Source organism: Melanotaenia boesemani, chromosome 6 (genome assembly GCF_017639745.1).
Source record: "Melanotaenia boesemani isolate fMelBoe1 chromosome 6, fMelBoe1.pri, whole genome shotgun sequence".
Lineage (NCBI taxonomy): Eukaryota > Metazoa > Chordata > Actinopteri > Atheriniformes > Melanotaeniidae > Melanotaenia > Melanotaenia boesemani.
This window is the reverse complement of record NC_055687.1, coordinates 7,091,716-7,119,565: the sequence shown is the minus strand read 5'-3', so window position 1 is coordinate 7,119,565 and position 27,850 is coordinate 7,091,716. Positions and strand designations below refer to the sequence as shown.

General features: G+C 38.8%; 2 protein-coding genes across 3 annotated transcripts in view; both read left to right on the top strand.

Annotated features, from left to right (window-relative positions):
- The window catches only part of LOC121641337 (raftlin-like), a 156,646-nt gene that overhangs the window by 6,108 nt on the left and 122,688 nt on the right, over positions 1-27,850 (top strand). Inside the window, exon 2 of the mRNA XM_041987422.1 lies at positions 22,258-22,441. Coding sequence (XP_041843356.1) covers positions 22,294-22,441 — 148 coding nt within the window. The 5' untranslated portion in view covers positions 22,258-22,293. The remainder of the gene's footprint in view (positions 1-22,257; positions 22,442-27,850) is intronic.
- LOC121641339 lies at positions 280-7,819 on the top strand. Of its 2 annotated transcripts, XM_041987424.1 has the most exons (10): positions 280-608; positions 2,143-2,238; positions 2,557-2,703; positions 4,510-4,631; positions 4,753-4,889; positions 5,166-5,259; positions 5,369-5,722; positions 5,855-6,029; positions 6,131-6,258; positions 7,505-7,819. In XM_041987424.1, the coding sequence occupies exons 2-10, from the start codon at positions 2,157-2,159 to the stop codon at positions 7,817-7,819; spliced, it is 1,554 nt and encodes a 517-aa protein (XP_041843358.1). In that variant the 5' UTR covers positions 280-608; positions 2,143-2,156. The 2 variants fall into 2 exon arrangements, with proteins under 2 accessions (XP_041843358.1, XP_041843360.1); XM_041987426.1 differs by lacking the exon at positions 5,369-5,722.

Here is a 27,850-nt window from a genome sequence, read left to right as displayed (position 1 = left end):
ATAAGGGAAACATTTGGAGGAGTTTGAGTGAAGAAGCTCTTTGAAATCAGTCCAACACTATGATGTTTTAGTTTCATCATACACACACGTCTGTTACAAATACAGCTGCAGCATTTTTGTAGATGTTTCTAATTTATTTTATAATCTGTTTTCCTCCCTGAGCCATCAGTTTGTGTATTTTCTAAAACTGTGCTGTTTTCTTTCGCTCCAGTCTTTTAGCAAACATGTGTTTTAATCAACTTATGTTTCCCATCTGATCTGGGCACACACAGCAAATTGAATAGTGTTAAATTTCCAGAGTTTTCCTTAACAGAGTAGATTTTTAACACTGTAGAGTTGAATGGGTGTACTGCACTCTGTCTGTATGTAAACAGGTGACACTTTGTGGTGTTAATTATTGGTGTGGTGTTGGTGTAGTTTTTGTAGAGTTCATTGTAATCCTACAGTGTGCATTTATTGATTGAGTCTCCTCGGTCCGCATCTCGACAATCCGACGTGATGACGTCGCTGTACGTTACATTTTGCCACACCCAGCTGAGAGCCGTTATTTTTTGGCGGATCGTTGTTGCAAGCTGACGGACACGGAGGACTTTTGCACCGTATACCAAGTAAGAAATTGCTTACTTTTATCACTGTCACTTGCTTGAAATAGTTTAGACAGTCATGAATGCCTATTTTGTACCGTGTTTATTCGGGTATCTGTGTTTTAACTTCGTGCGGTTAATCTGGGTATGGATGACAATGAATTAGCAGTCATCTGGAGGCAAAATATTTAGAGTGAAATTCGATTTTTGAATGCCATAATAAAGCGCGAATAGTTAGTTCTTTCTTTCGTCTATTCAGTCATTAGAAAAAAAGAAAAAAAATCACCGCCATGCCTACAAACACAAGATGGTGCGTCCTAAGCTAGCCTTAGCTATTGAACTCGGGTTAGCTAACCAAGCGGGGTGGATTCACCGCGCGCAAAACCATCTTGGCGCGTGTATGTAGTTCATGCTTCTGCTTTCTACCGTACACCTGTGTTTTATGCGCATGCAGCACCTGAGTGCAGGGAATGTGGCTACCTTCCCTCCTTGCCACAGCGGGCGGAGTAGCAACGCGCTTTGAAAGTAATGTTGTCACTTACTTTGCGACATGTTATTTAGATGCCAAGTTGTGCTTGGATAACAATGATTCGTAATTGCATTCACGTCCCATGGTCTTGCGTAGTAGTGATAGGTAAGGGGGCAGACGCCTTCTTTTGTGTCAGTGCATGTTTTGTGTTTGTCTGGAGGCGCTATTGCTAGCTTAGTTTTGCTAAGCGAAGTGGGTTTGTGTCTGCAACCGACGTGGAGGGATGTCAACTTGCTACTCAGCTTGCTTCCAACTTGCTTCAGACTTGCTCGCCCCACATATAGAAACATGTACGCTTATAAAATAGTGAGTGTTTTCTATGTGTGAGAGTGATGGGTTTAGTGTTTAAGGGAATACTTCACCCTCAGAATGATGTGCCTTCATTTTCTACTCACCCTCATGCTGATTTACACTCTGGAACACTTTCAGTTTTTTTTTTTTTCAGTTCAATGTAATCCATGTGTCCTGAGTGGGTAGCGTCCATAATTTACTCGCAACGACATAATTTAGTATACTTTTATACGATGCAGGCGCGCATGTGCCACGGCGGCCACTGATGCAACCAGCGTCACGCAGCAGTGCACGCGCACCCAGGTAGTAAAACATGCTAACGGTTTGGGCTCCAAAAATTAAAATCACCCGACCAAAGCTAACAGTGTCATGTTAGTTCTAATGCAGGGCAGGGCTGATCAGCTTAGCCTCCTTCGTCGGAGCGCGCCATCTTTGAACGTTCATACGTGTGTGTTGATAGGCGTTCCTGGTACTGAGGCCTCTCTTGTCAAGAACGTGCGATCTAAGCATCATGTATGTGTTTTAGTGGATAAGCAACCGGTGTAGTTTGTGTGAGTCATGTTTACATCGGCCTAAATGGGGAAGATCCCGAACTGCTAGAGAACAAACATCATTCCACACAACAACTACACACTATTATGTAAATTAGATAAATACAATAAGGTATTTCAGTTTAAGTACAAGGTGTATAAGATAAGTAATGTTAACTCTCTGTTGTGATTGTTTTTTATTTTAAAGGAACAAAAACAGCAATGCTCTTCAAAGTTCAGTATCAAAGAAAGAAGAAGTACATCAAACTAAATGGAATCTCTTACTCTGCAATCTTGAAAGAAGGTAATATGTTTTTATTGGTTAAACTAGGGCTGGATAATTAATCTGATTTTAATCATGTTTAAAATATTGCCTTCTCAAAATTATAAACACTGTAATCGAAGAAAAATGATTAATCGGGTATTCAGTTTTTATTGCTATTATTATTTTAATATATTATTAATTTACTTCTTTACTGGTTTCTATTTTTTTTTTCAGTTGTTTACTATGTACTGTTTCACAGTACATAATAAAACAGTGAGACTTGTTAATGGGATGCCATAGCACATCAGTAAAAAGTTTTTAGTGCATTTATATTAATACATTTACAAATGTTCTCAGCTAAGGAGAAGTTTGGGATTCCCAGTGACACCAGCATGTATCTAACGGATGAAACGGGAACAGAGGTTGATGAAGAAGTCTTCAGTGATGTCATAGAAGAAAAATCAGACATTCTCTGGACTATTGTTGATGCCCATTCAGTGATCGGTAAGAAATTGTGCACAAGGTGCTTTTTTTTTGCAGGGATATATACTAAACAATTTATTTCTTTATTTTTGTTTCTCTTGGCCAAACATTGTGCCCCCTGCAGTTTAAAGATTGCTGTTGCCTAGCCCTAGTGAACATATATCAGGGTTTCAGTTTAATGTATAGCTACTAAACTGATATTTGTGTGAATGCTGTTAAGCATTCACACTATAGTTTTCCTGTTTTTCTTTATTATTCTTATTATTATTATTCTTCCGCCGTTTTTTGACGTTCAACATCTTGAGCTAGCTTCAGCCGATTTCAACAATTTTGGTATCAAAACGTTCAGCTCCTTCAGGAGATTCCTGCTTCTATTCAACTTTTTGATATCTGTTCAACTTTTCAAGTTATTGATCATTTATTGATCTTCAGCTCCCATTGAAATCAATAGGATTTCAGCTCTTCAGCCTTCAACTCCTTCAAAACTTTCAGCTCTTTCAGCTCTTAGAACTTCAGCATACTTTCAGCTAGAAACACCATTCAAACTTTAAACAACTCACAAGGGATTGGGCTATTAAACTTCTATTCAACTTTTTGATATCTTTTAGCGTTATTGATTTATGGCAGTTTAAAAATCAATAACTTTTAGAATGTTCATTCCACTCGCTCCCACTCTAGCCCTCACTCTAACCTTTCAGCCTGTTCCACTACTCCAAACAAATTCTCATAACTCCTACAACTTTCATCGTAGAGACATAAATTATACATCAAAACGGAGGAATTTTAGTTGGCTTCGAAGAGAACCAAGAATGACAGAGCTGGGATTTACAGATCTCGAGCTATGCCTCTCCAAGCAAGGAAAAGTCTACTTTTGCTCCCATAGACTTCCATTCAAATCTGGATTCTAAGAGGAAAATGCATTTCTCATGTGTTTTTAACTTGTCACCATTTAAATTCTGTTCACTTTACAGTAAAATAAACCACATCCCTGCGTTCCCCAGACCCTCCTGGCGCTCACGGTGAAAAAATTATTTGGATAACTTTTATAGTTCTCTTTTAATGAACAGTTGTTCAGGAGGTGCGCAAAGTGATTGGATCAGTGCAGTTCTGCTCTCTGTTTGTCAGCTGAGTGAGGGGCCGTTGTCATGACGACTCACTGACTGCTCTCAGCTGTGAGCAGACAGCTGACCTTTGACCTAATTCATTCAGTTTTATTGATCCAGATTATGGACTTCTCACCTGGTTTTGGCCTCCTATTGAGTCCAGGCATGTCCCTCTGTCCTCTTCTCCTGTCCCCCCCTTGTCCTTCTCATTACAACAGGCCACATGTCCTCCTCTATCTCTCCTCCTCTGTCTGTCCTCTAATCATGTCCTTTGCTGCTCACTTACATGGACTGTGGTTATGCTGCCAATTCAACTCTGTTTCAGCTCTTTCTGTCTTTTACAATGATTTATTCTACATTAAACCAGTTCAGCACCTTTTAACTCCACTTTGAGCTTTAAATACTTTAACTTTTCACTTCAGCTTAATAAATACTTATTCAACAGACATTTCAGCCTTTTTTAACCATCTTCAGCCACTTTTCAGCCACTTTTCAGCATTTTATTCCAATCATTCAGCATGACAGCATTCACACATGCTGTTATGCAATAACAGCTTTTTCTAGTCAGGAATGGGTTAGCAAACATGAAAATATTTGCTAGAAAGAACAGAATATGCAAACTACAGTGACCACAACGGCTAGATATTAACAATTAACCAAAGCAGTGCTATTCTTGATCTATATCACAATAGATTATGAATTACATAATATATTTCCTTCTCAGAGTCCCCTGCACAGTCTTCCTGTACAGACACCCTGTCTCTCTCATCACAGTCATCTGAGACTGAGGAGTCCCTCACATCACCAAAGAGGCTGCGTATTGATGACAGCATAGAGGCGAAAGAGGTAATACCACAATTTAAGCTGTTGAGGTATATTTTTTGCACAATGTTAAATTGTTTTAGTGTAGTTGGTTATTGGGCTTCATTGTTGTTTGACATTTGTGTCTGCTTTGCTCCTTGCCAAGCTTATCAGAACAGTCCTGGAAACAAAGGCAGGAGGGGAGAAGATACTCAAAGAATACAGCAAGACAAGGGAAATTACAGACCAAGTACGACGGAAGCTCGTCAACATTGTTGTTGCTGATATGGTTGAGAAGTACGGGTAAGTATTTCACTGTATGAGAAAACAAGTCATGTGCTCCCCATCATTTCAGTTACAACATAGGTCAAATTTGTCATAGGCAGATTGTTATTACAGTGTGTCTTGAGAAGAGTTTGAAACCTCTCTGTAGTATATAGCAAATCTCCACCAACATTGAAACTGGCACAAAGATAAAATGACATTTTTCCTCTGGTATCATTTGAGTTTTTAAAGTTCTGATAAATAGCTTTGAATTGGAATGAATATTCTAAAATGTGTTCCCATACCCCCATTCAGGAATGCTCCACCCATGGACATCAGGACCCGTTATGCTATGGGGATTGTTGGACTTTTCCCATCACTTAAAGATCCTTTCTCTCAAAAAGGATATGTGAGTATACAGTTACATTAAATACAAAAGTAACGTTGTGTTTGTTTGTCTTACTAGAGTTTTCACTAGAGGCCTATGTGCCTTTAACGAGATTTATGATTGTGTTTAGGAGCATTTTTTTGATGCCAGCAGTAATGAGGGCTACATTGCTTGGAAGTTAAAAAACATGCAGCGAGAATTTAGCCTTGGCAGGAGGAGCAGCAGCAGCAGCAGCAGCTCCACCACCAGTAGGGAAACAAAAGAAAGAGGACCAGAGTTTGAAAGAGAGGTGACTACTGCTCATCAGTTGGATGGAGACCAGTGTAGGGAGGCCATTTCTCTACTGAAGCACAGCACAGATGTTGAGCAGACCTTCATGAAAATGAGACAAACCTTCCAGTACAGACAGAAATTGATTCATAATCCTGAGAAATCCAGCACGGTGTTTACTGTCTTCCCAAGATTCCTGAACACAAAAGGACTGGTGAGTTTAGTAACAAAATGATGTGTGTAAGATAAATAATGCTAGTATTCAAACATCATGATGCATATACTGCAAATGCACGTTTTTCACCATAACTGGCAAATGTACTATGTGTTGTGTCTTCATCTACAGGTCCTGCAAGACTTTCAGATGTTGTTTGGAGAGGAGACCTCTTCAAAGCTCCTGGAGAAGTGGGGAACATTCCTTAAGACAAAAATCATAAAAGAAGCACGGAACCTCACCAAGACACCCACACTTGATTCTCTTATCCATGCTGCAGAGGAGAACCCAGATGAAGATGTCCCAAGTAACTTTCAGTTATTGTTGTCTTTTTAAATAACAAGTTTTAAGTTGCTTTTGGCTCCCACATGAGCTTTACACCCAGTGCTATTTTTCCCCTTTCTTAAGGCTGGGATAGTGACATGGCCTCACTGCTGCTCTTGGTTTATCTCCTGCCTCCACCACCTGGTGGGAAAAAGAGACCTGTGAAGATCAGCGTCCGGGAAGCAGTGGATCACGTTGTCAAGTTTCACAAGGTCAGTGAGCTTGGAATTTTGATAGTAATATTCCAAAAAATCATTTGCAATTGAGTTTAGTCATACAGGAATATGATGGGTGCAAATACACATACTGACACAAATACTCATTCTGCCTAATTTTGGCAAGGTTGAAGTTGGCTTCAGATTTGCAATCTGCCATTTCCCATATGCGTTAATTGTAATTCCACAGAATTTTGGAGACACAGCCCGCTTTATAGCAGGTCCAATTGAAAAACTACAGCACTTAAACTATTTAAACCTGGACTCAAATTTTCTAAACTGTAAGGAGATTTATAAAAACAGTTTCTTATTTGTGAAGCCTTTTTATTCTATTTGTGAAAATGAAATGGAAAATTAACCTAATTTCTTGTTATTTTCCTGCATCAAGACCACATAAGACCTGGTCCTGTTGGAAAACAGGGAAGGGGGGGTGACCATGTGGAAAGCACGTCAAGTCTCCAAAATTCTGTGGAATTATCCTTTACACATTTTGCGAATCGGAAACTGCAAATCGGAAGACAACTTAAGCTTTGTCTGTTTTCGCAAGTTTACATATGACCTTTCCTAGTTTACCTATGCTGCTACCATAATTACCACATACTGTTATTATATTCTGTTGATTATTATTCCATCACTTTATCTGCCAACCCACTCTATATTCATATGTTATTTATTTCTATTTTTATTCCACTCTGGATTTATATTTTATTGCTATTTTTATTCCACTTATATTGTATATTTTACTTCTATTTTCATTCCTAGTTTATGCCACTGGACTACTGTAACAACCCAGTTTCCCTTTGGGGATAAATAAATAATGTCTGTCTGTCAACACCAATATCTTTCCTTTGAGACTCCAGGGTTTAGCACATTGAAAACCTTTTTTTTTTTGTTTAATCTATTTGTTATTAATATAATATTATTGAAGTTCCCTCTGGGTGAACAAAGTCTTTCATTAAATTTTTCTTTTAATTTCAATTTTTGGCATATTGCTCCACTCACTCAGCAATTAACTGCTTTTTGTTGGGCGCGTTTTTTTTTTTTTGTTTTTTTTTCCCCTTCTTTTTCTTCTTTCTGTTATCATTCACTATGCTAACCTTCTACTGCACACACACAATTTAGGATGCAATGAGGATACTGTACATGGAGCTGCTGTTCTGTATCCACTAAGTGGTCTATAAGAGTAGGGTTGAATTAGTCAGGCAATGGATGCTGTTAATGTTTGCTTTTTTTTCCTAAACAGTCTTGCCGTAGCCTTCAAGAGGTGACCAGCTCAGACAAGGGGAGACAGCCCTACATCCTGGCAGTTGGGACATCAAAAAGCAGTATTCATGACTACTACATCGTGGTGGATGGGCAACTCCTTCCCTGCAAGGCTAAGTCTTCCCTGTCTGCCTTTGATGAACTTTTCAAAACACATTATGTTTTCGGCATCTCTTATGACCAGGCCCTTAACAACATGTACACATTTGTACAGACCACCATTTACAACATCGATGTGGGCCTCTGTCATGAAAGTCCAAGGGTGAAGGACATGAGATCTAAACTCCTCAACTGAGTTAATGTTAAGGTGTTTTGTGTGCAAGTCCATATTCAGCAATGTTAAAGAGTTGGTTCGGCACCTAAAGTTCACACATGCATTTTATCCTGGTAAGAAGTTTCAACTAACATGTGATCAAGGTGGATGCCACCAGAAATTTTTGACCTATTCAGGCTTTAGAAAGCATCTGTATATGAAGCATGGAAACAATACTCCAGCTGACAGTTATGATGAGCCACTCTCCCCTCCACTTCAACTGTCTGATCAACAAAGTGTAGCCTCTGGTTGTCCAGTAGAGCAATCAGAGTGTTCAACAAGTAGTAATGCCAACAGGCGAAACACTAAAGAAATGTGTGCATCCATTATTGCTAAACTTGAAAGCAGTGGAGTGGCAACTACCACTGTCAAATCAGTTGTTGAGAGCTTGGAAGAGCTGGTACACGAACTACATTCAAATGTAAAAGAAGATGTTGCAAACTTACTCCCTGATGATGAGAACATACAGGATGAGTTTCATGATTACTTTAAGAGCATTGAAAATCCATTTACCGATTTGAATACAGAGGCAAAGTGGAAAAAATACTTCCACGACAAGTGGGGTGTGGTAGATCCCATTGAGATCCCCCTAGGTGTGAGGTATGACACCAGAAGGAATCGAGCTTCAGGCACATATGACCAGGTTCCTGTAACTGACAAATTTGTGTATGTGCCCTTATTGGAAACTTTAAAATTTATATTTTCCAATAAAGCAATCTGTAACCATATAGTCCAGCCTTGCAAAGAGAGTGGGGTCTACAAAGATTTTTGTGATGGCACCTATTTTAAAAATCACCCCCTCTTCTCGCAAAAACAAAATTCTCTCCAAATACAGTTATTTTATGATGAATTTGAAATGGCAAATCCTCTCGGGTCCAAGCATGGTATCCACAAGGTTGGGAGTATTTATTTTATTTTAAGAAACCTGTCACCAAAGATAAATTCTGCTCTCATGAATATTCATCTTCTTTCACTTTTTCATAGTGAGGATGTCAGAAAATATGGATTCAGTGCAATATTGGAGCCTCTTGTGCATGATCTTAAAATCCTCGAGTCCCAAGGAATTCATGTTCCCTTCTTGAATGAACCATTACATGGGACAATAGCACAAGTAACTGGGGACAACTTGGGTTTACACACACTTCTTGGATACGTTGAATCTTTCAGTGCAAACTATTTCTGCCGCTTTTGTTTGGCAGACAAGGAAATGTGTCAAACTATTTTCAGTGATGATGATTCAAACATAACATTACGCAGTAAAGATCTACATGGTCTGCACTGCAAGGATGTTGTAGAAAACCCTACATTGACCTCACTTTTTGGAGTTAAGCAAACATGCTTACTCAATGATTTGGAGTACTTCAATGTATCTGACAATTACGCAGTTGATATCATGCACGATGTGCTGGAGGGAGTGGCACAATTGGAGATAAAACTGCTTTTTGGATACTTCTCAGAGAACAACATCCTATGTCACCAGGACATAAGTAATAGGATATACTCATATAACTATGGTTATCTTGAGCGGAAGAACCGCCCAACTAGAGTAAACCTAGAACAGACTGGCAATGGAATAGGTCTCAATGCTATTCAGACTCTTTGTTTGATCCGGAATGTGCCCTTGATGTTTGGAGATGTTGTGGAAGAAGGAAATGCACACTGGCGACTGCTACTGCTGTTGTTGCAAATTATTAATATCATATTTTCTCCAGTCATTAGTGAAGGCATGACCATATGTCTGAAACACCTCATTATTGATCATCATCGTCTTTTCAAAGTACTGTACCCAAATCGCAGGTTAATCCCCAAACACCACTTCATGATCCATTATGCAAGATCAATTCGAAAAATAGGCCCCATTCTGCATTTTTGGGCAATGAGATTTGAGGCAAAACATAAATTTTTCAAAAACACTGTCAAAAATTTCAAAAACATAACAAAATCTCTTGCCCAAAAACATCAAATGGCTATAGCATTCCACTGGGAATCATTACCTTTTAAAAGTATTGAGTGTGGACCTGTGAAAACAGTGAAACTTGCAAACTTTGCAAATGGTGAAATGATTGCAGAAAGTTTGACGCATGATAACATTGACTCAGAAGTAGATGTGGCCTCTTGGATCACTTGTTATGGTACAGAATATCGCCCAGGTCTCTTGGTTTGTTCAAAAATAGAGGAGGGGATGCCGACATTTAGTCAAATAAAAAACATTGTTGGGTTTGGCGGACAATATTTTCTGGTAACTGAAGATTTTGAAACACTTGGCTTCGCAGAGCATTTTCATTCCTACCATGTCTTGGAGGGAGATGGGGGAAATCTATCTTTGCTGAAAGTCGAGCAGCTTAAGTTCTTTAAACCATTTGACCTGCAGACAACTTATGGCTTTGACAGAGATGATCACTATATCGTTCCTGTTCATGTGTTTATGTGAAGAGACCGATTCTTTAGGTCACTGTAATGTAATACAATTTGCAAATATGAATATTATGTTATGAATTATAACAACTGTGTTTGCATATGCCAGGATGTTAATAAAATGTGAGGTGCCCTGCATTTATACTGTCATTGTTTTTTTTAATGCGCTGAATTTCTTTTATATTAGATTTTTACCCTTTTTATAGTGACCAAAATGCACTGGGTTTTATTAGATTTTTACTCTTTATAGTGAATAAAATACACTGGGTTGTATTAGATTTTTACTCTTTATAGTGAACAACATACACTGGGTTGTATTAGATTTTTACTCTTTATAGTGAACAACATACACTGGGTTGTATTAGATTTTTACTCTTTATAGTGAACAACATACACTGGGTTGTATTAGATTTTTACTCTTTATAGTGAACAACATACACTGGGTTATATTAGATTTTTACTCTTTGTAGTGAACAACATACACTGGGTTATATTAGATTTTTACTCTTTATAGTGACCAAAAAACACTGGGTTGTATTAGATTTTTACTCTTTATAGTGACCAAAAAACACTGAAATATATTTAGAATATATGCTCTGAGAGTTAATTTTTACTCTCATAGTGTTGGTCAGTTAACTCTAGATTAGTGTTGATAAAAAACTCTGCAAACAGTGTAGAATGTACACTGACACTTTGGACCCAAATAAACACCGAAATTGGTGTACAATATACTCCTAAAGTGTTAAATATACACTGCTAAATTTGCAGTGCAGTGAATCCCTCTGTGGGGTGTTAAATTTGATTAAGGTAACTGGCAAGCATTGGTTGATGTAAACCATAATGTGTGCTCTGCTCCACTTAGTATATATAAAGAAAAACACCCACAGACAGACACAACAAAAAACCAGATCATGTCATAATCAGAATGATTTGGGGTGTATCTTAGGGTAGATATTTTTACACAGCTTTAAATTTCTGCAGCTTTGGCTGCAGTTTGAAACCCTGAAGCATGGTTTCATAATAGAGGTTTAATTCCTGTACAGGTGATGCAACAGTTACAGTTATAGTCCCGAGTGACACTTTAGGATAAAGTGGGTTTAGCTAATGGACAGAGTAATTCCTAAAAGTGATATGGGAATTAAAGAAAAAAAAAGAGCAACAATGAGACAATCAGTTGGAAGAAATTTCCACACTTATAAGATTTTGGATTATAGTGCATTTTAAAGACATATGGTAACTAGTAGTTTACATCACAAATATTTAATTGTGATTTTATGGGTAATAATGGGTGCCTTTTAATTGCCTCTTGGGGACAAATAAAGAGTTGGATTTTCAACAGATTTTTTTTTTTATCTTGTTCAAAAGGAAGCAGTCAATAAAGACAACCAATCATAACTGACCAGTCCATGGGTGGAAACAACCGAGTCCTGTGTCAGGAAGTTGTGTAAGTGTTTAAAGACAGAGTTTTCTATCATTTTACTAAGAAAGGGGATGTTTGATATCGGCCTATAGCAACAAAAATAACATCCTGAGCTCAGTCAGACAAAGAAATGAAAAACAATCTATAAAAACTCACTGAACCACATTCTGTTTACTGAGCTTTAAAATGTTCACATCATGTGACAAAACAAAACAAACAAAAACAAACTCCTATTTAGAGTCTCCACCTGAATATTTTTACAACTTATTAACCAAAGTAGTTCAGTCTGACATTATTATATTTACACAGCATTTCTTTGACATTATATCACAGTCAAATAGCACATTTTGATAGTTAGAAATAAGCAAATATAAACAATGCCACATTTCCTTTCTTAAACATGTCTTGCAAATGATCACTGCATCGATGTTTGTACAATATTTCCACTTTGGACCTACGAAATTGGCTGGTTGATCTTTAAATCGAAGTTGGTTGATGTATTGTTTCCCCCTTGTTGATTGCAGAGTCATTTCTCTACATCTCTCCAGGGAGACAGAGATTAAAGCTTTCAGGAAAGTTATTCAGGCCGGACGCAAGATGAATCACATGACCCAATATTCAGCCAGTATGCTCAGCCTTGAACTGGAAATTTAAAAAAAGAAAGAAAAAAAAAAAACTCCCTCAATATCTCTAAGGCAAATTGACTCCTGTTGTAAAGGGGAAAATTGCAGCGGTATTGATTGGCTAATGTCCAACATAGACATGTCAATGGGGTCCATGAAAATCTAAGAAGTTGGCTTTAATAAAAAATGACCTGCCTGGAGCGAGTTCACAGAAAGCAAAGAGTCACTCACGGGAAATCTTCGCCAACTCCTCTATGTTTCAGAGAAAATAGAAAAAGGGGAGCAACAAAGAAGTTTCTCCTTTTTCTTTTTTTCAGGTTTTCTCCTCTCTTCACTCTCAACATGACAAACCATCCTTCTTTTGAAAACATTTCAGAGCCGGCTGAGCTTCGATAATGTTTTTGCTTTTTGCTTGTGAGGAAAGTACAAATCCCAGCGTGGAAACATCATATGACAAACCAAAATCATGACTGTTAAAAACATGCAGAGAGGAGAACAGTGTTCTCTACTGTACATGGACGACAGGAGAGAGGATGAGAGGAAAAGAGGAAAACGTGTCCTAAACATGAGGTGGGATGAGAGCTCATGGGGTTCAGAAGAAAGAAAGAAAGAAAGAAAGAAAGAAAGAAAGAAAGAAAGAAAGACAGAAAGAAAGAAAGAAAGAAAGAAAGAAAGAAAGAAAGGGAGAATCTGACAATGAAAGAGGAACAGGTTGAGAGAGATTGGTGCCTATTCTTCTCCGGAGAAGGGAATAGTCATAGAGGGGTTGGTTCCCATGGCAATAGCTCCCTTGATCAGAGTGTATATGTGGATTTTTGTGTGTGTGTGTGTGTGTGTGTGTGTGTGTGTGTGTGTGGACAGACCGGGCCTTGAGACTGCAGGAAGGCGAGCTGAGGCAAGGCTGTCGCACACCATGGACGCACTGAAAATCCTCAGATAGACATTGTTTATTCACCTGTTCTCTCTGCCTCACTCATTATCCTTCATCCTCAATGTTTTTGTCACATTCATCCTCAGCAAGACATATTGTCCTTGTTATTCAATGCAAAAATAACTAATTCAATGAGCTGAAAAGCAATTCCACCTTTGGCACCCATGGCCTTCTTGTTGGGAGTCGGTAAAGATGGCGGAGATGTCTTCGGTTTAAAGGTTTTCAGCTGTGTTCCTTAATGCAGCAGGCTTTTTGTAATACCGGCACTCACTGAAAGTTCAATTAGTTTTTTCTTCATAAAAACTTATTAATTGATTTTTTTTTTCTTTTAATCAGTGTGCAGTGGAGCGTTGCAGCCAAGATGTCAAATCTGGGTTAGCCTTTGTTCCTCTAGCTTCTGTAACTAGAGTGCAATCTCTCATTTAGGGATTTCTTTCATCATCTCTCTGAAAGAATGGAGCAAGTAATTTTCTCATTTTTAGCTGTAATCTTGATTTCTAAAAATGTGGCATTAAGTCTTCTGCTCCTGTCCTCTCGACTGAGCCACGGACATATCCTCACCGTCCAGTCAGGGTAATTTTACCACAATGATTTAGTTTTTATAGAAAAATAACTTCAGAAGTTTAACTTCTTATGCTGAGAGAATAGGAAAAAAATGTGCTTCTAAATGAAATACCTAAAGGCAGTTTAGTTGTGATGGATCACAGCTTGTGAGCCGCTGTCATGTAGATTTTTGTGACTATAAAACCACGTTATTTAGTTCTACCCTAACTATGAACTCCTAATGTCTAACTTTGATTATTTGTGGGTGAAACATGAATAATTGTGAGTGGGAGGGGAGAACAATAATGGGGCGAATGTTAAACTACACATTTCAAGCAAGAAATGTCTTGCATCAAAGATTCATAAGTGTTTGTAGACAATTAAACAGTAGCAACACGGCAAAAATGGACGTCATCGCATCAAAACATTATATTGGCACATTAACACTATATTGCTATAAATGGCTGAATTCAGGTGCTTTTAGACCATAAAGACATGAGTGAGGTGGTTTGGTCAGAGTTGATCTCAACACCTTTGGGATGATTTAGTCCTTTGAGCCCTGTGTCTGTATTTCAGGCCTCTTCTCAAAAACTGAATACTAATATCAGTATATGTGTTACTGGTGAAGAATAAATGAAGATGGCATATAGCACAAACGAATAAAGTTCCAGGCTTGACTGAAAAAAACAGGATGAAAATCCTCTTTGAATGATGCAGCTGTAGCTCTAAACCGCTATCAGATCATAATGAGTTAACAGGTTTTAGTGTAGACATTTCAGGTGAAGTCTCCAAAATAGGCATTTTGGCCCAGTTTGGCCATCTGTTCTCAAAAATAGACCTCCTGTTTATTAAGTTTAGAGTGGATAATTTAAGCTAGGGCTTCCTGTCTAGCATTAGTGACTGACCTTATATATGCTCTTCTAGAAGAATGCTCAAATATTCCTATAAACAAACTGGAAAACCTTCTCAGACGAGTTGAAGCTGTCATAGCTGCAAAGGATGAGCCTACTCCGTTATGAAACCTAACAAATCAAGAATAGGATTTCATGTGTAAAGGCCAACAGGCCAGTGTTGTGTAAAGGGAGATACTTTGCTGACAAATTAAATCATAAGAATTAAGTTCCATCTCTGTATGGAACAGATGAAATTGCTGTATTTTAGCCTTTATTGAGCTGTGAGCTCAGGTTGGTTTAAATGGTGCCTTTGAAAATGTTCTTAATGCTGGAAATGGACCCACTGCCTTCATATTCATTTATTAAAATGGATTCCAGTGAGCACTTTGATTTCCAGCAGAAATCTGCATGAAAAATGTTCTATGTCTATCTTGATCTACAGAATCAAGCAAACGAATTAGTTTTTCTGGGTACGATGGCATTAATTTCATTTAATAAAAGGGATGTGTTAATAGTATCAGCTCTGAACTATACGCTGACCACATTTACATGTACTTGAGTTGTTAGGTTGCAATGGGCTTTTTCTTGTAAGCTGATTTCTTAATTCATGAACAGGACACAAGGTTTGTGTAATCAGGCTTCAAGATTGAGAAAGGTAGATTAGGTAGTCATTTTGTTGCTGTTTACCTAAGTTTCTTTTAAGCCTGCATGTTAGAGTCGAGTAAAAAGTGGGTGGATGAAAGGAAAGATAGTGACTCAGAGTGATCTATTCTCGATAAGCTTGTCCACCTTTCAAAGTGGCCTCGGAGTCTAAATAGGTTGTTTTTCTCTGCGTTTGTCTGTCTGCCTTCCTGTCTCTTACCTCACTTTATGTTCCAACAGCAGCATGAAAGACACACACACACACACACACACACACACACACACACACACACACACACACACACACACACACACACACACACACACACACACACAAAAAGAAAAAAGAAAAGATAACTGCAGAAGCTTCTCAGGAAGCTTTATTTTCTGTTTATTCTACATTGTAAATGAGTGAAGATGAGGAAGGATCTGGTTTCTGATCTGCTGAATCTGCAGAGATTTACAGTAGTCAGCTGCTGTGGTGCATTTAAATGCAACTTCACAGGTCAAAGGATTAATATCCTGTACTGGCGTCCATTGTCATTTTTTCTCTTTTCTTTTCCGTCATCTCAGTTGAGACTTGGAGGTGGCCCGGCAGGAAGGAGAAAAGGGTAGAAGGGGAATTTCCAACCACAGCATGTGGAGCTTTTTGGTTGTGATGCTGAGCCTTAAAGGATTAGAGAAGGACACCTCTGACACTCGGCTATTAGACAAATCAATAAAATGTCCTGCGACATTTCCAGATAATCCACTGTTTGTCATGTGGACATTTGTGTGTTGTTTATTCTTTTTTTTTTTTTACCCATCTACAGTTAAAATCTGTTTAGATTGAACAAGCTGCTATTTTCCCATCAACTTATGGAGTCTGGTTAAAATCATAACTCACTGAACTCGTTAAATTAAACTTTGCCAGTTTAATTGAATTCATTTAAATGGGCCCAGTCAAGCTCAAGTGAATCAACTGGATCTTCACCATTTATATAAGAAGGTATGAGTTTAATGGGAATACAGGAATTTTGAGGGTGAGTGTGATGAGAAAGTAACGCAATTAAAATCAGGATTTTAAGTGTTAAGCTGCAGTTGATGGACTTTTACGAAAGCACATGCTTTTGTGTGATGTATGGTTCATTTTCAACACCTATGTGTATCAGCACCAAAGACAGGGGATTTTCCCCTTTATACAATGAACCAAGCTTAGTTACACCTGAACTGTGTCGGGCACTTGCCCTACTAATCTACTTTAACAGTTCCCCAGCAGTAAATGAGCAAACGGAGCACAGTAACTAACTTCCTGTATTTTAACACATAATTTATTTAGTCACCATAAAAAATTTTGTGCCTACACCCTGTTGAAATTTCAACTTATTGCACAAACAAAAGCTCTTTGTTTTTAAAAATGTGCGAACACAAACTGGACATAAAATGATTACTCCCCTGATTTAAAGCTAATGAACCAGCCTACAGATATAAAATACTCCAAAACTACAGGCAAAATGAAAAAACACTTTAACTTCACAAATCCAAGAGGCTATGAGAGACAAAATGTTAATAAAAACCTTCGGTTCCAGTTTCTTTGAACTATGTTTCCAGACTTTCTGGATGGCTGTGGTTAGTCTTTTTGATAATTTTTATAAATGTCATTTCCTGTACCGGACTTCTTACAATAAACTGTGTGTGGTACAAGACCAGCAGTGTCCACCAGCAAACAAAGTTGTCTCATTAAAAAGATCCAAAAGTTAGAAAAAAGACAAAAAGAGTTAAAGAGATAAAGCATGAGGAGAAAGAAGTGCATAAAAATTAGACTATATGGAGAGGAAGAAAAGAACACAATGTCCTAATTACCCAGTGTTAGTGTCCAAACGCTGTCTTTCTCCATTAATCCACTCTGAAGTTGGCTAAGCTGCTGGGTTTGATCTCAGTAATGTTACTATCAAAGCTTTACATGGTTCTGCAATGTGGAGAAGATCTCAGTCAGACAGCATTAAGAGCTGTCAATGATGCTGCAACGTTAGTAAGCTGAAGACAGGGACATTGTATGGCCATCCTCCACACTGATGTGCATTTTAATAATTACAATAACTTCAATTTAAAACCTTGCAAGCCAACATTTTCACATGAATGGCTAACCAAATGGCATAGTCTGGAGGCTGTCCCTTTTAGTGAAAGATGCACAAAGACATGCCATGTAAATCTGCAGCTCTTCAAGGCTTCAAGCTTAATTTAACTCATTGTTTCATTGTTTTAGTTTTACAAGCTGAGGATTTTGCTCTCAAATGATAATGATCCCATTTGTTTGGTGTGTGCAATCTGCAGAACACCAAAAGCTAGACAGACAAGGTTAGCTACAAACTTTAGGAATAGCAATAATAAGAAAAAAGGGTTGATGAGAATAAACAAATTAGAGGAAAAAGAGGTGTAAACCTGTACTCAGTGGGGTCACCTTTGCAGCCTCAAACAGTACAATTTGCATCATCACCTGGATGTTATGTTACCATCACTGCTAATTTAAACTGAAGCAACTGCTGCAGAGTGATTTGACCTACACACAGTGGTGATTATACCTCTCTCACTGAAGACAAAAAACAGATGTTAGTGGGGTTCAGTGGGGAGGGGGGTTGTCCTTCAGAAAAAAAGCTATGCTTATACAAATTGCATTTCCAGAAAGTTTTCGCAAATACAACTAAATCTATTAATGGTTCTTTTATTTGAACCTTTGAATTTGAACTGATTATTTTCAGTGACTTTGTTGTTCAGCTTCAGTGTATTTAGAAAATATACACAAATGAAAAAATGATGCCAGAAACAGACAGAGGCAAAGACAGAAATATTTAGACTGCAATCAGCAGATTAGCTGGTGACAGGTTAGGGTGTCAGAATTGGGTATAAAAGTAGCATCCACCAAAGGTTTAGTCTTTTAAAGCAAGGATTGGTCTTGGTTCAAAACTTTGTGATGAACTTCACTGAAGAATCATCAGTTATAGCAAAAACAACAACAACAACAACAAAAAAAAAAACAGTTCTCAACTCAGTATTGTAAAGAACCTTGGCCTTTCAGCATCTACAGAGTAGAATATTGTGAAAAGATTCAGGGAGTCTGATTTAATCTCAGTGTGTAAAGGCCAAGGACTGAAACTTTTGTTGGATGTTTGTGACCTTTGAGCTTTCAGGCAGCACTTAACAGTAAAACAAAAAACAAAACAAAACAAAACAAAAAAACTAACAAAAAAAAAAAAACATCAAAACATGATCAATAAATGCCGTAAGGGCTCAGGAGTCCTTGGAAAACTATTTCACTCAAAACAGTCCACCAGAAATGTGGCGCATCCAGAAATGTAACCTGAAACCATGTTCCACAAGGAAGAAGCCATACAACAATTCTAGACAATATAAGTGGACAAAAAGACAGTGGACACATGTTGTGTGGACAGATGAGTCCATGTTTCAGCTGTTTTTGGGAAAATCTGGAAAAGTCAGCATCTGCAATGGTATGGAGCTTCAAACGTGCAAAGATACCTCATTCTGCAGTTCAGAGCTGCCTCCTATTGAAAATATATGAAGAAAAGAATCAGATATCCACCATGCTGAGCAGCTAAGTCTTGGATTTAGGAAGAATGAAAACAGATTCCTCTAAAAACATCATCTGTTTGGACTTATATCTATAAAAAAAGGCCCAACCATTTTTTAAAATAATATAATTTATAGCTTTGAAAAAGCTTTTCAGATTTTTTAGAAATGGGTTTTCTCCACCTGTCGGCTTGGCAGAAGCATAGCTTCAGTTAGCTTGTATTCATGACTGTTTAACAAGTAATTACTTGCTGAGATTAGAGTGATATCAGCTGCATCAGGTGATAATATGTCAGTAGAGAACTTCAAAGTGTCTGAAAAATCAATGAGTTCAACTTTAAATGTGTGCCAAATCCCCAGAGATATACCAGGCCATGACACCAGTGATCACGCGGAGCAGAGAAAGTAAACCTTCGACTGACAGGCTCCTGTTGACTGACACATGCAACACTCAGCAGTGATGTTGTCTCTCACATTCAACACAACACAAAGTGCTTTGGGATGTTTTGGCTGAAAGGTCCAAAGCTAAGTGCAACTCAGCTACAACAAAGCAGCTCAACATCAGTCTCAGCTATGAGAAGAGAATCTTATTGAATAAAACTTCTTATTGAATAAAACCTAAAAATGCCATTAGCAAGAGACAAAACATAGAACAAGATGGAAAGAGGATCGTTGCTAATTCAGGAAAAGGGAAATCAATTGCCCTCTTCCTGTTCCTCTTTTCCATATCTACCCCGTGTCTGCCTTCCATGCAAAGCTCACCAGGCCCCTGCCTGTCAACCTCCAGATACACCAGGGTGAGGAGGAGGTGAGGCGGGGTGAGAGGAGGTTGCAATTGCCCAGAGCTCCCACCTCTGAGGAGAGGTTCTGGGCAAGAAAGTGTCTCAGAAAACATAAACATAACACATTTCCACTGTCAGTTCAGCTCTAAAAATACTCCTACCTCACATCGCCTCCTCGTCGGTCTCAAGAAGCGATGCGAATACAAACCTCTTTATTTTTTCCTCATCCACTTTATTTTCCTTTCACACCCCTCCCACGACCCCCCTCTTCCTCCCAGTGCTATTGTTCTGACTGCTTCTTCTCCGTCTCTGGTAGACTACATGACAGATCCTCGCCCTCTCTCTTGTTGTGCCTTCTGTCCCCCGGGTTTTGGGAGAAGATAATAAAAGCTATTTACAAGTAGGCAACAATGGAACTCCAAGACTTGGAAAAATTCAAGCTCTTTATGTTGTGTTTTCTTGGATGGCAGAGTCATTTGTGATGCTGTGTGGTGAGCAGCAGCACAGCATCCTGAGTGACAAATTAAGACGGGGTGCTGGAGAGCTTTTTGGGGACCTTGACCATGCCATTTTCTGCAGTTCAAGCTTGGCTTTTTCTGTTCTTAAAATCAGATTCAAGACACAATCCATTCATTGCAAGTGCTGTGAGGCAAAGACACAACATCTTAGTTTGTCTGAAACATGCTGAAGCCATTTAAAACCGCTGAAGCTTTGTTCACACAGACAGAGGCTTTTAGCAGGCATTTTGGTACAAGCCCACCAGCCTGCAGCCCATTTCTTAAGCTTGTACAGATATGATTGTGATTCATAAAGCCCAACACACACATTCATGTTAGAGCTACTGGAAACACTGCCTTTTATGACAACCGTAATGAATCTCCTGCTTCATCTCTCACTCCTTTTTCCTCTCCTGGCACCCTTGTCATATGCTGATCACCCATTTTCTATTCAGCAGACTAATTGCATGCTCTTTCTGTCTCTGGACTCTACTTACCATGCATTACCTGCTGCCCACCCCCCATTTTCAGATGAACAATCTCCAACCCGGCAACCCCCATTTCCTCTCTCTCCTGATTGATTCTCACCTTTTCCATTCTTGCAGTTCACCTCATTAACGGAGCCCCCGTCTGCTCGCTTCCTCTTTCGCCTCCCACTCCTTCCTACATCCAACCCCCGCCTTCTCCTCACTTCCTGTCCTGCAGTCTCTGAAGCGACAGATTTGGCTACGGCCCTGCAACTTTCTGTAATTAGAAAGGAGCGTAATAAGGTTACAAAAGGTTGCTCATCAGCCGAAGAGGAAGGAGAGGGCATCGCTGCCATCCATCTGTCCATGCTTGCGTTTAATCAAAAGCACGTAGGATTTCACTTGCTCCTAGATGCAACCTCTGAAAAGAGGCAGTCAAGCTGTCGCAAACCATTTGAGTGAAGCAGCATCCATAATGCCCAGTCTTTAAGACCTCCTCTTCCTCCATGGTTGTCGTTGTTAATTTGGTCTCCCAGGCAATGAGTTTGAAGGGACCAGAAAAAAAAAAAAAAAATCAAGCTTGTTTAGTGGTGTTTTGTTTTTTATTTAATCTAGAGGCAGAAATCTTTATATGTTCTTCTGGTTTTATTTTCCTTCTAAAATCCCAGGGGAATGATGGAAGTATAAGTGTATGAATGTTCATGTGAGTGTGAACATGTTGTGTGCAGCATGTCATAATTAGTTTCGCCACAAATCAGTTATATTTACAGAGTAAAAGTCAGATCTGTAAGCAGACTCGAGAAAGATTAATGAATGAGTGTTGGTGGGGGGGGTAAAAAGTTTTACACGTAAATGAGTAATGTTATGTATTATTCCAACTAAAGTTTAAAGTTAAAGTTTATTTTTAATGTACTTTTGAATAGTTCTTCTGCACCTTGCTCTAATACCCTTAATGTTTTATGTAAAGCACTTTGAATTGTCTGACACATGAAATCTGCTATACCAGGGATCACCAACGAGAGACCTTTTGGGCCAGTATCCTGCAGATTTTAGATGTTTCCCTGCTGCAACACACCAGGGGCTGGTGCAGACCATGACAGCAAGTTGTTGGGGAGCTATATTATTTAAATCAGGTGTTGCAGTAGAGAAACATCTAAAACCTGCAGCACACTGGCCCAAGAAGTCCGGAGTTGGTGATTCCTGTGCTTGTAGAAAATCAATTATCAATACATTTTTCTGTTAGCTGTATGGATACTTCTGTTAAACCAAAAACCGAAAATGCTGTACTTCCTTTTATTGACTAAGCACTGTTACATTCATGGATTTACCACAATGAAAAAATAGAATAGTTCAACCACATTAAATGGTTTGTGCTCACTGGTAGTACCTTATAGCATAAAAGTCTTTTTGTGGTTTTGGGTAACTCTCCTTGTACTCTCCTCCACACTCACAGTGCAAACTTTAACATTAAAACAGAACAGAACATACCAACAACATTGTCTAAATGTAACACAACACAGGCAGTGAAGCACATTAGTAGAATTTAAAGGGCAGCAATTGCAAAAGGTTAAATTCCTGCTGAATATGCATTTCCCATGAGCCTTTGCATCTGTTTCATGACAGTGTTTCTGTTTGCTTGGCAGCGTCTGTGCACTGAGTAACCGACAAACTCTGGAGCCATGGGCTGCGGGCTTCGCAAGATGAAACCAGCATCAGAGGAGAACAGTCCAGGGAAGATTTACTCCACCCTAAAGAGACCACAGGTGGAGACCAAAGTGGGCGTGTCATACACATACCGCTACCTGGACTTTCTGATTGGAAAAGACGGTAAGATGGACTTTAACCAGTTGGTTGAGATCCTTAAACTGATTGAATCCTAGGGGTGTCCAAGTCCAGTTCTCGAGAGCTACTAACCTGCAACCTTTAGATGCATCCCTTCTCCAGCACGCCTGAATCAGATGACTGACTCGTTACCAGGCTTCTGCAGAGCTGAATGACATGTGGAGGAGTGAATTCAGCCATTTGAGTCAGGTGTGTTGGAGGAGAGTTGCAAGATAGTACCTCTCGAGGACTGCACTTGGGCACCTCTGTCTTATGTTCTGTCTTTTTAATTTTTAGATCTGCGATCCTTACAGCTTCACTAAGCAGACATGTTATGGCCATTTTGTTTTGCTGACATATAAAATGTCATTTACTACCCTGTCCACATGCACGGCTGAGATTATATGAGTAGCTCCAAGCTTTTTGCTGCATCATATCACTGCATGTGAGGCATCAGTATCTCATAGGTTTAACTCGCTGATCTGCAGCACGATATACGCCTCTGTGCTGGGTGCAGTGTTTTACCACCAGCACAATTAATCTGTCAGCTTCCTCTCTGAAAATGTCATTATACTTTATCCCCAGGAGAGAAACATTAAAGACTCAGATGCAGAGATCTATCACTGATGGTATACAGATTTAACTTCCATCACAATTTTCTTATAATGACTTACTGTTAATTAGTGCTTGTTGTCTGTTTAGCAGCATCTATTCTAATTTATTTTCAGACAGTTCATGCTTTGTGCTAATGACATGGAACTTTCCAGACAGATCCATGTCAAACATCCTGCTGGCGGCCATAAATTATGCATAGCAGAGTCCATCCTACTTAGCAGGGGATGCAAACAAAGTAAAAAGGTCCTGCAGAGTAGAAAACCTGCTCTTTGAATGTCACAGGTTTGATCCTCAGGAAACTGTTTGTGTTCAGTTTGTTTCAGCTGGTGAGACCCTGGCTGTGCTCTCTGACCAGGCTGGTGAGCTGCAAGCCAGTGTTGATATGCAGATGCTGTTGACAGGCAAAGAAATTCTGAGGCTTCCTCTGTGGTCCATGGAAATATGGAAACAAATCTGTTTGCTTTACAAAGACAGCAGCTGTCCACTGTTGCACACTAACTAGAGTCCCCTCCTCGTCTTTCTGCATTCAGTCTGAGGTGTTTATGAGATGGAAGGTGGGTGTTGCTTCCTGAGTTGCAGACGGCTCGGGGACTTCTTTGTGTCTTTGTTATTGTCTTAAGAGGAGCATTCATGTTTTTCATGTGTGTTTGAAGATGTAATCTTAACATAAAAGGGCCTCAAAATTCTAAAATTGTCAGCTGGATAGAAAGGTCTAGTATTAACCATGAACCTCAGCTCACTTCAGGCGGAATAAAGTTGGGATATTTTACATTTTGGAATCTAAAGAATTTAAATGAATTATTAATTAATGAATAAATGAATTCTGAGTGGAATGGTTTCTGGCTGCAGCAGGTAGTTTTTTGTTTAATTTTATTTTTTTTCCGAGCTTGTAAAGATCAAAACTAAATAAAAAGAGAAAGAGATAAAAGAGCTGCTGTATATTTAAGACATTTAATTAAAACTGTAGAAATTTTCTTTGATATTTTAAAATTGTAACCCACACAAATCAGTCCATTAATGTGTTTTATGATCCACAAATGTTCCACTATCCACAGCTAAATCTTTATATGCGGTGTGTAAAATCAAATGCACATTTACGGAATGATAAGCAAACATTTTGACACGTGAATCCAAGCATAATAAGGAAGTGGGTTTTGCACATTTATGCATCGCTTCCTGTCACTTTGTGGATGAAGTTACACAGGACGTCTGTTTGTGGGCTTTTGTACGACTGATTTAACAGAAAATACTGTATATACATTGACCAATAAATACCTTTGTTTACAATTGTTTATCTGCATATTTACTTTTAAATTCATATTTACAAAAATACAGAATTTTACGGTAATGTAGAGTTTTCTCTGTAAATGTAGATTTTAATTTCACATGTAAATGATAAAGAATAATTAATATGTAAATGCTTTCAGCAGTACAATGCAACTTTGACATTTGTAAATCCATTTGTACATGTGAAACGGGTCTCATTTGTGAATCACATCTGGTCAGTTTGTGGGACATGAATACATTGACTTCCTGTTTTTTGGCATGTAGGTGCGTCAATACAGTGGTGAACCGAATCCACCAAAAAACAAGTCAAGTCAAAGTCAGCTTTATGGTCAATTCTGCAGCATATACAGAGAACTGAAATTGTGGTTCTCTCAAACCTTGGTGCATGAAATACAAGAATGTAAGCAATAAACAAAACAACTAAAACTAGTACTATCACTAAGTAAATAAAACAAAGTGATAAATAGACAAGACAAATTACAGTCAGTACAATATATGTTTATGGTTATAGTGCAAAAAAAGAAGATCCAGTTGTGTTATGTTCTGGTTAGTGATTAAAGTGGCTGTGTGCTTGTTCCTAAGGGTGTAAAAAGTTCAAGTGTTGATGGGGGGTGTCAAAGTCCAGGGTGTTCAGCATTCTGAAGCCTGGTGGATGAAGCTGTCTCTCAGTCTGCTGGTCCTGGCCCGCAGGCTCCGCAGTCTCCTTCCTGATGGCAGCAGACTGATGAAGCTGTGTGATGGGTGGGTGGGGTCTCTCACAGTGCATGGGTGAGGCGAGAGGTGTAGTTGTTTTGCAGGGAGGGGAGAGAGACACCGACAATCTTCTCAGCTGCTCTCATAATGTGCTGGAGGGGTTTCCTGCAGGACGTGATGCAGGCTCCGTACCACATGGTGATGCCGCTGGTCAGTACTCTCTTGATGGGGCCTCTGTGGGTAAACTTGATAAGGGCCGGGGCTCTAGCATTCCTCAGACTGCAGAGGAAGTAGAGGTGCTGTTTGGCTTTCTTGGCCAGTGATGTGGTGTTGATCGTCCAAGAGAGGTCCTCTGTGTTGTGCACACCCAGGAACTTGCTGCTGCTCACTCTCTCCAGCATCATTGATGGTCAGAGGTGCATGCTGGAGGCGCGTTAAAAACCACATTAACCTCCTTATTAATGAAGTCTCTGACAGTTATCCAGCCTCACACTTAAAGCAGGGATTCTCAGCCATTTCAAACCAACCCCCAAGATAACATACATTAGTGTTCGTGAATCGGTTCACCAGTCTTACAAGGCACCTACATGCCCTAAATCAGCTTCTCTTACTGAGATAATACTAAATTCTGATTTTTAAAATAGTGTGAGAAGTAACTTTGTTGTTTATGCATTACTATACACCCACTATTAGTGGGTTAACAATCCAATGCTTGGTGAATTCTGCTTCACAATCTTTGCTTACCTGACAGAGAGTATCAAAAAGATCCTTAAAAGTAGATCCTAGCCATAGCTAAGAGCAATAATTAATAAATAAATAGATACATAAATGAATAAGTAAGTAAATAAATTAATATATTGTCTTAGTTTTTAAACCACAGCAAAACATTGCGTTACATGTGATCTAATGTAGTCTGATGCATACTAGAATATTTTTTCAGTACATCATCTGGATATTTTTCTCTGCAGATACTGCATATGACATGCTGTGTACTACAATTAGGCTAAATCAGGAACGACTAGTGTAGTACACAGTTTCAAAAAACAACCAGTGTGTTTGGAATTACTACACACAGAAAAGCTGGCTAGTGAACACTGACCACAAACACATCATTTCAGCCAGGCTGACGTTCAGGCACGGAGCCTGGAGAAATAATCCTGCCCAAACCTACCAGAAATGTACACATAGATGTGCAACCAACACACTACATTTATTTATTAAATAACAATGCTTTGGTGTCACCTGTTCTGTTTACCTAAGGAGAGGAGACAGAACACACACTACAGTTCTTATGTTTTGAATATCTACAACAAGACTAATGACTTTTTGAAGTGTGTTGGTTTGTAGATGTTAGATGTAAGAAGATAGTCTTCAAATGGAGTCTTCTCCAAAACATGAATGTTTTTAATTTACAAGTGAAATGCCAGATTGTTAGACTGTGTTTCATCTTTACATATTTATACATTTTTCTTTTTGTAATATTTTTATATTTATTATCTTACATCAGTGTTTGCTCAGTAGGTGGATGGAACACCAACATTCATTATACCTGACACTGTATGATGAAAATAAAGCCTATTCTTCCTCTTCTTTTATAAAAAAAAGCTACTTTCTCTGTCTGAATATCAAAGATGTGGATTTATAAAGGAGGAATGTGATCTGTTAATGACAGACGCCAGTGAGGCAAAGGTGCCGGTTAAGTTAAGATTAGGTGTGGGATTACAATGAGATTAAGGTGAAACAATAATGGAAGTCATTAAGGTTAAGGTGAGTTAATGGGAAACAAATTGGCGTCTGTGTATGCACCAGGCCTGGAAGTAGTCTGAATGCTATATATAGACATCAGTTATTTCTGCCTTTGACAGTTAAGTCTTAAATGATGGTGTGGGGTTTGTGGGGGGTTTGCAGAAGAGGAGGGCGGATGCTACGGGAAGCAGGGAGATGTAGTAGGCAGTGAGTTTGCCCTGACAGTTGATTAGTCTCCATTAGTTTGTCAGGCGGACTGGGCTGGATGGATGAAGGAGTCGGGAAATGTCCGGGGGCCATGCAGGCTTTTCTGTCCTTCATCCCATGGGACTTGACAGGAGGGCAGGGTAGGAGGAGGAGGGACGGGGTTCCTTTTGTTGAACTATGTCTGTGTGTGTTTGTGTGTGTGTGTCTGGCTTATGACCATATTTTTATTATTATCTCCAAGAATGCTCAATTATAGAGGGGGTTGGTACTTACAGTAATGACTTTCCTCTGGCCTTGTCTCTACATCACTGTCAAGATGCCTCTGGTCCATTTTTTTCTGCTTTAAATATATGTGTCTATGGGGACACCTGCATCTGTCCCACAGGAGCATATTAAGTTTGAGAAGTCCATTTGTGTTTGTGGCCCCAGTATGAGAAATATTTCAATGCATCAGCAGATTTTCTGGTTGAAGGGTTAGTGTGTTACTCAGGGCTGTAATTACCTTGCATGTATGTAAGTGAAGGAAATGGTTCATGTGTCTGGCCTTTTTCATACAGGAGACCTGTAAAATATTTAAACACAGTCAAAGATTATTAATAAGAAAATAGTCTGTGTTACAGTGGAGCTGCAGGGCATGACCACAAACACAGACACTTAAATTGTTAACTTCTTAAGGGAAGCCCATTCCCATTACTTGCAAATTAAAATATTGGTAAAGTAGCTCATTATTTTGAGATTCAAAAATTCTATGAGCTAAAAATTTATTATGAGAAAGTCATTATTTTAAGAAAAAAAGAACCTACAAGATTGTTATCTCACAACTTTAAATCTCATAATTATGACTTTTTTAAAATCTCATAATAATGA